The following is a 12,841-nucleotide window of genomic DNA, read 5'->3' as shown; positions in this document are numbered from 1 at the left end:
CGTTGCATGTATGAGAGAAACTCATACTCCCTCTGTTTCAATCTATAGCGCCTATAGATTTTCTGCATTTGTTTCGTAATATAAGAGTATATCTGTGTTTATTTGCAATATCTCTTCCGTTTCTGTTTTCACTTTCCTTATTTCTCTCCTACTCCGCAAAGGACTCCACAACGGGATCGAGAAATTGGTAGATCTGGAGTATTTATGTGATCGTGGTTCGCCTCTTTAGGGCGTTTTGTGTTAAAAAATGAGTTGCGCTAATTACCGTGCAGAAAATCTATAGGCACTATAAATTGAAACGGAGGGAGTATAACAATCAAAGCAAGGGCATTTGCAGATAATAATAAAACGGTATCCAAGTACTAATCAATCAATAGGCATGTGTTCCATATATAGTCGTACGTGCTCGCAATGAGAAACTTGCACAACATCTTTTGTCCTACCAGCCGGTGGCGGCCGGGCCTCTAGGGAAACTATCGGAAATTAAGGTACTCCTTTTAATAGAGTACCGGAGCAAAGCATTAACACTCCGTGAACACATGTGATCCTCACATCACTACCATCCCCTCCGGTTGTCCCGATTTCGTCACTTCGGGGCCATTGGTTCCGAACGACAACGTGTGTATACAACTTGCGGGTAAGATCATAAACAACGAATATCTTCATGAATCAATAACATGTTCAGATCTGAGATCATGGCACTCGGGCCCTAGTGACAAGCATTAAGCATAACAAGTTGCAACAATATCATAAAAGTGACATCTACGGATACTAGGCACTATACCCTAACAATCTTATGACTATTACATGACCAATCTCATCCAATGCCTACCATCCCCTTCAGCCTACAACGGGGGAATTACTCACACATGGATGGGGGAAACATGGCTGGTCGATGGAGAGACGTTGGCGGTGATGGCGGTGAAGATCTCCTCCAATTCCCCGTCCGGCGGAGTGCCGAACGAAGACTTCGGCTCCCGAGACGGAGTTTCGCGATGTGGCGGCTCTCGGAGGGTTTACGGCGACTTCGACTTCTCCCCGTGCGTTTTTAGATCGAGGGCGATAAGTAGTCCGAAGGAGGGCGTCGGGGGCCAGCCGGGGGCCACACACTAGGGCCGCGCGGGCCCCCCGGGCCGCGCCGGCCTAGTGTGTGGGGCCTCGTGCCCCCACCGGCTTGCCCTTCCGGCTCCGTGAGTCTTACGAAAAAATAGGGCCTTACGTATAAATTCCGAGGTTTTTCCTGAAAGTTGGATTTCCGCACAAAAACGAGACACAGAGTGATTCTGCTGAAAACAGCGTTAGTCCGTGTTAGTTGTATCCAAAATGCACAAATTAGAGGCAAAACAATAGCAAAAGTGTTCGGGAAAGTAGATACGTTTTGGACGTATCAGGGTTCTCCCCTACGGTAAAGTTGTTAAAAATAAGAGTCAATATACCATGCATTTTTTGAGTGTACATGGGCACATCTTGTTTTGGGAGGAGTTGAAGAAAGCTGCCTCAATCAAATCACCTTTGTTGCACCCTAATTCTCGGGCAACAAATCTAATTAAAGGACAAATTATACCATTGGCTAATGCATGTACCATTCTGTGTGGGTGTTGGCCTGTTGGGCAGTGGACAAAGAGAAATGTTTTTTTTTATATGGGAGCATGATGATCCACAAGTATAGGGGGTGTATCGTAGTACTTTCGATAAATAAGAGTGTCGAACACAACGAGGAGCAGAAGGTGTTGACAAGCAGTTTCGATGAAGGATTCACTGTAAATGCTCACAGACAAGTTTTCAGGAGGTTTTGATATAGCAGATAAATAAAATACAAGTAAGTAAAATGCGAGAGTAATAATTGCAGCGAGTGGCCCAATACTTTTTAGCACAAAGGACAAGCCGGTTTGTTTACTTATAATGACCAAACGTTCTTGAGGACACACGGGAATTTAGTCTAGTGCTTACGCTTCATATAGTTGATTAATCTTCATTGTTTTGATAAGTGTTGTGTGGGTGAACCTATGCTAATGCATCGCCCTTCCTAGAACTAATACATACTTGTGATTAAACCCCTTGCAAGCATCCGCAAATACAAGAAAGTAATTAAGATAAATCTAACCACAGCCTTAAACTCTGAGATCCCGCTATCCCTCCTGCATCGATATACCAACGGGGTTCGAGTTCGCTGTCACTCCGGCAACCCCACAATTAGCAAACGAACACAAGATGTATCCCCCTAGGCCCATAAAGGTGAAGTATCATGTAGTCGACGTTCACATGACACCACTAGAAGAATAACACCACAACTTAAATATCAAACCATTAAATATTACTCAACATAGTTCACTACTAACATTAGACTTCACCCATGTCCTCAAGAACTAAACGAACTACTCACGAGACATCATATGGAACATGATCAGAGGTGATATGATGATGGATAACAATCTGAACATAAACCTTGATCCAATGGTTTCACTCAATAGCATCAATAACAAGGAGTAATCAACACCGGGAGAGTTTCCCCTATGAAATAATCAAGATTCAACCCAAGATGTTACAACGGAGACGAGGTGCAGCGGTGGAGATGACGGTGTCGATGGTGGAGATGATGATGATGATGATCCCAATGAAGTCCAGCTCGATGACGGTGATGATGGCGACGATTTCCCCCCTCCGGGAGGGAATTTCCCCGGCGGATTTCTGCCTGCTGGAGAGCTCTTTTCTCTCTGGTGTTTTTTCGCCTCGCAGAGGCGGCGGTGTCTATCCTCGATGCCTCCCTGCACCTTAGGGTTCTCGGGAGATGAAGTACGCGAAAGGGAGATGGCTGAGGGGGGTCGTGGGCCACCTCCCCACATGGCGGCGTGGCCAGGGTAGGGCCCGCGCCGGCCTATGTGGAGGGCCCATGGCGGCCCTCCTCGGCCTTCCCTTTTGGCTGGCTCCGTTATTTGGGAAAATAGGAGCTTCGGTGTATTTTCCGTCAATTGTTGATCTTCAGAAATATTGTATCCTGACGGTGCTTTTTCCAGCAGAATTCTGACTCTGGTGAATAATTCTCCAATAATCATGAAAAATGCTAAATAGGTGAAATAACATAAGTATCATCTCTAAATATGAAATATATCAATGAATAACAGTAAATTATGATATAAAATAGTGATGCAAAATGGACGTATCAGAGCATCGCTCCGGCCTCTGCATCAATAGATGCACACAACCATATCTTTTATTAAAAAATGGAGTTCAAAAGAGTATACTTATTACAATCACATGGAAGCTAAGGCTGTAACAATAAACGGCCACACAAAGATGAACAGCAAACAAAATCTATCCATCTTCAATATTCAATCCTTCTAGTGTGCCGCCATCCACTAGCCTGGAAATAGCAATCCCGTACGACCGTCAAGATTCAGTTGCATCCAATAGCCATAGTATCCCGCTGGTCCTCTGGGAGAAGATACGCCCAAAGTTGGATCCAATGCACCGCACGAATAATAACCTGCAAAAACTTGGTTCCCTTCTGTTTATTAAACACAATGTCATTTCTACTTGTCCATATAGACCAACAAATTGCTGAAATTCCAATACGAATATGCTCTTTATCATTCTTATTTACTACATTCAACCAATTACCAAACCTATTCGTCATATTAGAAGTGGGAGGAATGTTATAAGCAAAATATACCATTCTCCAGATTAATTTAGCAAATGGACAAGAAAGAAACAAGTGATCAATGGTCTCATTATTATCACAGAAACAACACTTTCGACTACCTGTCCACTTCCTCTTAATTAGATTATCCTTAGTAAGCAACACTTTATTACTAAAAAACCACATAAATATCTTTATCTTAAGGGGTATTTTAATCTTCCAAAGATATTTTCTCAGAAATCTAGTATGGTCATTCATAAGATCAAGGTACATAGAGAAATGTTGTGTGGCATGGGGAAGGAGGAAGGAGTGTGCTTGGTTTGGTACAATGAGCATTGGATAGTACTTATGACCTTGCCTAGGAGGAAAATAAAAAAAGGTTAGAAAATCGATGACAACAATTGTTCTTTGGAAGAAGCCCGAGGAACATAGAAAATAATGTTGATGCTAGGTTTAGCGAAGAATAAAAATCAGGGGCCACTATTATAGTGGTGAGGAACTCAGAAGGTGTTGTTATAAGGGCGCAATAACTATGGACTGAACATACTGCAAGTTCGCTAGTTGTGAAAATCCTAGAATTGGAATTTGACTAGCAAGGGATCACAACTATTGAAAGGTGGAGATCGAGACTGACGCTGAGGAGGTCATCAAGTTGATAGAAGATCCAGGTGGTGGTAGATTATGCATCGCCAGCATCCGTCAGACGACAAAGGAGCTTTGCGGGATTTTTCTAGCTTTGCTTCTGTTTGTGGAGCGACTAGTTAATGAAACCGCCCATAGTTTTTTTTTTTGAGGGAAACGCGTGCTCTTTATTGATCAATAATCATAATGTCATTACACAAAGCCTCTCGGATACAATCTGGAGAAACACCACGCCACACAGCGCTAACTAAGGAAATACACTCTCTAGCTAACTGATGAGCAGCAACGTTGAGCACGCGAAGCACATGACGAAAACAACAGAAAGTATACCGTCTTGAGATAGCCTTAATATCTTCGATGACTATGCCGCACGGAGAACGATCAGTCACAGAAGGTTTTATTCTTTGTATCACCGAAAGACAATCGGAAGCAATGATGATCTTCGAAAAACCCTCATCAAGAGCAAACAAGGCAGCCTTGCGGACGGCAAGAGCCTCCACTAATTCTTGTGTCACAACAATATCCGATCGCTCGCCACAAGCAGCGATACAATTACCAGTGTGGTCTCTTGCAACAATACCGGCCCCCATCTGCTTTGATGCCGAAAAGATAGCTGCATCAACATTCACTAGAACTGTACCTTCCGGCGGCGGAACCCATTTAGCACCTTAAGAGAGCTCACGTCTATGGTTAGTAGCAGGTTTGTGGGGATACAATACTGGCTACATCATGATTTATTTTCAAATTTTTCTAAAACTTAAAAGTATGATTTTTAATTATTTTTTTAAAAAGGGATCACTGGAGCTCATGTGCACCAAATCTCTGTCCCAGGATCATATCAATATAAGATTTCACTTTGGCAGCCAAGGACGTAGGATGCAAAACACCTTCTCCCTCTCGAGCTTTGTTCCTTGCATCTCATATGTGTCACGTAGTAGTAATAGCAGCAGTAATCTGAACATCCGAATCACGATCCAGAAACTCCATAACCCAGGTTCTTGGAGATATAAACGACTTCCTTTGAAGATGAATATCATGTTCAGATTGGATTCCTTGCCGAACTTCCCTGGCATATGGGCAAAACAACAAGGCATGCATGTTTGTTGCAGAAGACACACTCTGTTAACGCCGGAATATAGTTGTGCTAGGGAAGCTTCTAGTGAGGGAAGGTGTCTTGTCGATCAATTATAATCCACTCCTAATCCTGCTGTTTGATTAATGAAAGCTCGGTAATTCGCAAAATTGAAGGCACGGAGCTGTAGAGAACTAGGGAACAGAAACAGGTGGACCGGACAACGTCGCAGAAAACGCGTGCGACCCAGCGTCCCGCCCGTCGACTCGCCCGCCCTGACCGGCCACGTCACACCCGCCCGATGACACGAATCTCGAGGCAAATCGGGCACGATCGATAAAATCCCCGGCCGATTTCCCCATCTCCCTCTCTATTCCTCCGTACGCTGTCGCTCCCCTAGCCTAGGCCCCTCCACCGGGGAACGCGGCCGCCGATCCCCCACCCCACCCGCGCCCGCCGCCCGATTCCGCCAAATCCCCAATCCGCCGCCGCGGAACTCGATCCCCGGCCTCCCGCCCCCGATTTGCCGCCTCGGGATCGCGCTGCCTCCGCCGTCGATCGAGGGGCGCGCGCGCGGGGGGCGGATTCGAGCAGCTAGGGAGGGGTTCGGTGCCCGCCGCGGCCGCCGCCCTAGGGTTTTTGGCCATGGCCGACAAGGGCTGCCTCAAGCGCCTCCAGAAGGAGTACCACGCGCTCTGCAAGGTCAGCAGCTGCACGTTCCGAGTCGATTGGTTTCGGTTTTGGTGGGTCTCTGACGCGATTCGTTGCGCTGCAGGAGCCGCCGCCGCAGATCGTGGCCCGCCCGCTGCCCAACGACATATTGGAGTGGCGTAAGTAGCTTCTTCCCACTGATTTATTTTCACCGTCGTTTAAAATTTTAATTAGTGGAGGATGCTTCCAGTTTCGGAGCGATTGGTGATTGCGATTGGTGGTTTTTTTGTGTGTGGTGCTAGTAGTTGATGTATCTGGTATACGCATGTGGCTTATGTTGGTGTAAGATATGAAGTCTTAGTTTGTGCTTGATTTATTTAGGTATTGGCATGCTTATGTTTGCCCATTTGTGGCATAGTAGATACATAAGGTTTAAACTGCTGGGCTAATCTGCTTAATGTGTCTCTGTCACCACCTATTGTTGTTTTCAAAACGCAAATTAAATTCTGCTGCTGTGCTCAAGTTTTGGATTATGGGTTGGGTAAGTTTGAGCTTTCCTTAGCTCCTGGAAGAATAGCTCAGACTCACAGGTCATAGAGATGCTAACTCGTTAGAAAAGCTTATTTAGCTTCATCATTACTTTTGTTTGGTACGGACTAGCTCCTGGCAGTAACCAAAGTTGGATGTTCTTGTGTCAGTGGCTGGGAGCGCATGGGTTATTAGCCTATATAGTGGTCTGTGGTCCACTATATTTCATGATATACTGGAAATTTATCAACAATCATCGCTACTCATGCAGTTGCGCCACTGTCTTGAATCATTGCCTCCCATCTGTTTACTATAAATATCGTTAGCCACAATATTTTGCATTGGTGTAGAATGGTTTGTACCACTGCAATGATGGCTGAGACCTTGGTAATCATTGTATCAAGCTTACCAAGAGCATCTCTAGTGGATGGCCTATAGAGTCATCCGAACGCCATGTAGACCGTCGTACTGAAAAACAGCTCCCAGCAGCTCGTCTAAAGGGTTGTCTAAATTTGGAGATCGTCCAGATGTGGATGGCCTAGTGACTTTGTCCAAAATAGGGAGGTAAGTAACGACCTAGCGACATTGTCAAAACTAGCGAGGCGAGCAACTACTCCTCCCAGCCTTGTTCCCACCCCTATCCGGAGCCGTTGGAGACCAGGATGATGATTGCGAGGTCGCTGCCGTGCCCTTGCCCAAGGTAGGTAACCATTTTGTTCAGAGTGAGGGAGAGATGAGAGGGGCGACAGGGGCATGGCCGCACACCGTGCTGCTGGATCTGGCCAACGCCGCACCACTTCCGGATGGATCCAGCAGGTTCTTCGCATCAGCCTCCAGGTTGGACGGAGTGGCGACAGAGCTCTGGGGCTTGTCTCAGGTGGGGATGAGAGGGACGGGACTGGGGCCACTGCCTCACCTGGGAATGGGAGGGGAGGAGGGGCCAGCCTGTTGTGCTTGGGCTTGTTGTGGTGAAGAAGAAAGTGATGAGAAAGAGAGAGAGAGAGCAGTAGTGGCCAGGGCTGCACGGCTGCACCTGGGAACAGGAGGGGCTGGGCGGTGCCGCTGCACCTGGGCCTCGGTGTAGATGGTCCCAGGTGTGACGAGGAGAGTGGGCAAAGCGCTGGTCAGTGGGGAAGAACTGAGAGAGCAACAGCAGCTGAAATACACACGGGGAAGAATGGGACAGTGGGGTATGCTCTGTTCTTAATATTACTAGTGTATTTATTGCGGATTGCAGCCCACTGAACTGGCTTAGATACATATGATGTCTAGACATCACCACTATGCTTCTAATGAAACCAGCTAGCTCATGAGCTGAATTTTTCTGCACTCTCTTTTTATCTTGGCAACGCGCCACCCTTGGATGTTTGCTCCAGTCTCTATCTCCTTGTATGTAGAACTTGGTCAGGAAAGGTTAGATAAATTGGCCTGGATTGCAGCTATCAGACTCCCAAGAATACTGTATCATATTATGATACCACTATCACCTGTCTCTTCATTAATTGCTGTGTCACATCAGCCTTTTGCCAACATGGCATGCATGATACTAACTATGGTACTCCCACTGTAGCCAGCCTAACAGCATATGGGGTTACCTGACAATGAGGGCCTATCTTATGTGGTGACCTGGCAGCCATCGCAGTGTTGCTAAAGAAAAAAAACTTAGTTGGGCTTGGAGAGAACTGAACCATTTTCTCTAGTTCCCTTAGCTCCCAGGCTGCGGCATTTGGGCGGTGACGTGGGCCGCTTCTCATGATCGAGCCATGCTGGGATGAAACCTACTTGTCCTGGTTTGTTTCATTTCCTCCCAACTGACGGCAGCACATGGCGAAGGTGACAATCTCCTTCACACATATAGGGGTTATGGGCCAAGTTGATGCTATCCAACATAAATTATGAAAGATATGGTGCCATGGTACTATATGTTTCCAGTACACGGATCAGAGCTTCCAGTAATGCTATATTGTATCAACAGTTGGTAGATACATTTGAAATTCTTTGTCCCAGCTATATTGTTTCATCAGTTGCTAGATACATTTGAAAAGTCCTGGTTGAAAATATAGATATATTGTTACATCAGTTGCTGGATGCATTCGAAGTTCTTTGTCCCAGCTATATTGCTTCATCAGTTGCTAGATACAAAAGTCACGGTTGAAAATATAGCTGTTGAATGGTAGTTATAAGGTACTATTAAAATATTAGAGAGAGAAACATAGATGTCCTGTATATTGACGAGCTGCTGAAAATCTGGGATTGTCTAAAGATGTGTATATGGAGAGGACCAAATTTTGAGCATCTACTACAGATGCTCTGATGGGTTTATTACATATTGAAGGTTCGTGGTAACTTCTGTTGAAATGAACATTGTGTTTGTGGTTAATTGCCCGAAATGGTGATGTTCTTCATGCCTCTGCTGTTCTTGATGTGTAAATTTTTGTGGCAACTTTGGACACTTTAGGCTTAGGTAAGCGCAAGCAAAGTAAATGTATGTGTTTGTCAATATGTTGTCATTTTGAAATTGAGATTTCTGTATGGTCTAAATTTAGCTACTCATATTTTAACAAATGTCACACATATCAGTGACAATAAAGTATCCCTGGTTGCCTGGTTTGTATTCTGGCCCAAGGATTACGTGTCGCAACTTGTCGCTTGGGTACCGACAAGCTGACAAGTCGTGACAAGTCTCGACAAGGGGTAGACAAGTCGATATGTATTGACCTGTAACTACTAAAAGATACACAGTAACTTACTGTACGGAGTACTAAATTTTGAGGGCATGGGGAGTGGAGAGGAACCTGATACCCTTCACTTCTCCACGAGCCAGCAGCCTACAATCAAATGAGAGGAGGTGGCGGGAGCACCGGTGGCAAGCCGGCAGCGGCCAGGTGAGGGGCGGCGAGAGGGGAGCGTCCAGGCGACGGGCGGTGGTTGGGTGGGAGCCTGGGAGGGCACGATCTGTTTAGATAGGGTTTCATGGGACGGGATGGCATTTTTATTTCCCAGCCCACAACTTGTTGCTTGATCTCCTCCTCATTCCTTGTACAATACATATTTTATATCTTCAATAAAATTTTACTGTCGGGGCTTCCCCTACAGTTTTCAGCTAAAAAAGAAAACTTGTCGTTCGACCTCTCGACAGAGACAAGTCGTTGACTTGTCAACTTGTCGATCGACAATTAACTTGTCGTGTCGCTCCAGCTTATCGACAATCATGTTGTGACCTGTAGACAAGCGTGACTTGTTGAACGACACTTAATCTTTGTTCTGGCCACATGAATGTCATAATACCAGAGTTTTTTTTTGTTGCATCAAGCTTTGCTGCAAGTCTAATCCTTGTCGATCTCCCGATTATATGTCATGCGTGTTACTGGCATGCTTGCTTTCGATGCTCTCTATCTTCTTCGCTCTTGTGCTACCGGCATGCTTGTTTTCGATGCTGTCTATCTTTTACGCTCTTTTAAGCTCACGTCTTACTTTTTTTTTTGTCTTTTTATGCCAGACTTTGTACTTGAAGGAAGTGTGGGCACACCCTTTGAAGGTAACTATGGTGCATATGTGAAACTTCTATCTTTTAGGCGCTGCCCTACTTCAGTCAGTATACTGCCCTATTATTTGATATATATAACATAGTTTTCACACTTTTTTCTCCTGAAGGTGGATATTACTACGGAAAGCTCAAATTTCCATCAGATTACCCTTTTAAACCTCCAAGTATTAGGTACTGAAATATTTGCCCATTGGTTGTTTTTCTTATATGATGTCTTTCTTACTAAGATGTAAAAATATAACGTAAATACACACGTATTAGAAGTAATGAATTCCTCTTAACTTTGCTCTTTTACTTATAGTTTGTCTTTGTTGTTCAGCATGACAACCCCCAGCGGCAGGTTTGCCCCTCACAAACGGATATGCCTATCAATGAGCGACTGTAAGCATCATGGTGTAATCACATCTTAATTTCCTTGTGTACTCAATCGTGTTTTGAAAGATTCCCGTATTGCTTTGTTTTTACAGTTCATCCAGAATCTTGGAATCCAATGTGGTCTGTAGCAAGGTATGCTCATAATGATATCTAGCTGAGTCAGCGAGTATAAAGTGTTCTCTCTTTCCCCATGGAATAAATCCTTCATTGACCTTCTTAAACTATTTTTGGGTATCTAAACTAGTCCGTACTTTTCAGCTCCTAAGTTTGAACATTGATATGCGCCCATAAGGTGTTTTCCTGTTTCAGTTTCAGCTACTTTAGTTTATGGCCTTCAGTTACTTGCATTGTTCAACATCAATTACTGTTACGCTATATGAACCTTCATGAATCATGCTTTTTTGGTTGCTTGAAAGTGGGAAAAAGTTCAAATTTAACAATAAGAGGGTGGAGCTTGCAAGAACATCAAAGTGTATCTTCACTTTTCCAGGGATAGAAGTTACCTTTCGTTGTCAAGTTGTGAATGTATTTTGACATTGAGAATTCTTGTTTTTTCATCGCTGGTCTGACATATTCCTTTGTGCTGCAGCATTCTAACAGGGCTGCTATCATTTATGGTGAGTCCTTACTTTTTCATCAGCTTGAATTTAACAAAAACAATGTTTGCATTCTTAATTGTTCACATATCGTTATGAGATGAACTACTCTCATAACTTACTAAGCACCACATTACTACTGCAAGCAATACTTCGTAGTGTTCAGTTAATACACATTGGCATTTTACTTGCAAGGATGCAGTATTGTGATGGAACTTCTGTTATACTGATAATCTTACTAAATTTTCATTCTAGTCACCTGAATGTAGTATTCTGGGGCTTAAATGACATACGATTTATTTGTTACAGCTTGCTATTTTCTATCCCTTACAACTATTTGGTTGTTTCAAATGATTAATTCCATGACTTGTGTTGTATGAACGATAAAATTATTCTTGTATGTATAGATGGATGATGCTCTGACCACCGGAAGCATCAGGAGCACAGATGGAGAGAAGAAGCGTCTAGCAAAGGCTTCCCTTTCTTACAACTGTGAGAGGTAAATGCATTTCTCTGCAAGATAACTCTTCAGAACAAAGATGCTTCTGGCCTAGGCATGTTAGGTGCCCGCAACAGTTTTTTTTTTTTTGAGATGACCCGCAACAGTTACTTTCAGTCTTTTTTTAGTGTAGTTATATCTCATTCATTCACTTATTCAATAATTCATTATGCTCTATTTCCCAAATGCTACGAGCTCACCAGTGCTAAATCATTGATGTATATACTTCTAAATGGCTGGTAATGCCTTCTGGCATGCAGTATTCCCTGTTTTAGACCATGAGCTTACATAAACATGCTCTTGTTCCGCAGCAAAAATTGCCCACACTTCAGGAAATTATTTCCTGAGTATGTGGAGAAGTACAACCAGCAGCAAGAAATGGAGCAAACTGCAGCGGAGCCAGAGCCACAGGATAACCCTGCTCCAGCTCCTCCTGCTGTCCAGGAAGCCGCAGCTTTGGTGAACAATGTAGGAAAACCAGTGGTAGAGGGCCGGGGCGAAAAGAAGCAGAAGACGAGACTGCCCTTTTGGCTGATGGTGCTTATCGTGTCTGTATTTGGCGCGGTGATGGCCTTGCCCCTGATGCAACTTTGACGGTAAAAAGTCCAATAAAATTGTGACGGTGGGGCCGTAATTTTGTATAGCTTTCTCTTGGTTTGTGCAACTCATTCATCCGTGGATTACTACCTTGTGATGAACTTGTGATGGTGAAGTCTGTAGAACCGTATTCTCACTTGTCGAGAAACTCTACAAGCTCCTTTATTTGAGTATATTTATATTGTTTAACCTTGCCTGTTATTTTTTTTGCTCAGCTGCGAACGTATTTAATTCATGACATGTTAGTTTATACTAAAGATGTAAAATTCTTTCAGGACACGAGTGACTGGTCATTCTAATTTAGACGAACTCTGTGTAGGGTGACGCGGTTGCTCAGCGACCGTTTCCGTCCACGAAGAGCCCTGCTAGATCCTGCTCTAGCGGGGGTGGGGTGACGCAAAATGATCGGTCCATGAACAGCCCTGCTCTAGCGGGGTGACGCAAAGTGACCGGACTAGCGGGGTGACGCAAAGTAACCGGACCGTTCGTGACGACGTAAACCTGGTCCAAATATGCGACAGGTTTGCATCTCTGTAGACGTTGCGTGGTTGCGCGGAGTGTTCACCGAAACTTACATAGGACCCGCGCGTCAGTGGTAGGAAGGTCGATAACATTCCTGCTAGTGGCCATTCCCCGCGCGAAAAATAAAAGTAGACCGGCGCTAGCAGTCCAGGCCATAGCGATGGACGTCATCGTC

The 12,841-nt window shown here is 44.5% G+C and overlaps 1 protein-coding gene across 1 annotated transcript; it reads left to right on the top strand.

Moving 5' to 3' along the window:
* Window positions 1-5,851: 5,851 nt before the first annotated feature.
* LOC124685211 (ubiquitin-conjugating enzyme E2 34-like) lies at window positions 5,852-12,317 on the top strand (the record flags this gene model as incomplete). The annotated part of the gene is given in 9 exon segments (XM_047219545.1): window positions 5,852-6,053; window positions 6,127-6,181; window positions 10,030-10,068; window positions 10,185-10,248; window positions 10,397-10,458; window positions 10,545-10,584; window positions 11,042-11,069; window positions 11,456-11,547; window positions 11,859-12,317. Coding segments are annotated over 9 exon segments (720 nt in total). The 3' UTR covers window positions 12,142-12,317.
* Window positions 12,318-12,841: the final 524 nt, after the last annotated feature.

This window comes from Lolium rigidum, chromosome 1 (genome assembly GCF_022539505.1).
Source record: "Lolium rigidum isolate FL_2022 chromosome 1, APGP_CSIRO_Lrig_0.1, whole genome shotgun sequence".
Classification (NCBI taxonomy): Eukaryota; Viridiplantae; Streptophyta; class Magnoliopsida; order Poales; family Poaceae; genus Lolium; species Lolium rigidum.
This window is presented reverse-complemented; position numbering and strand designations above follow the sequence as displayed.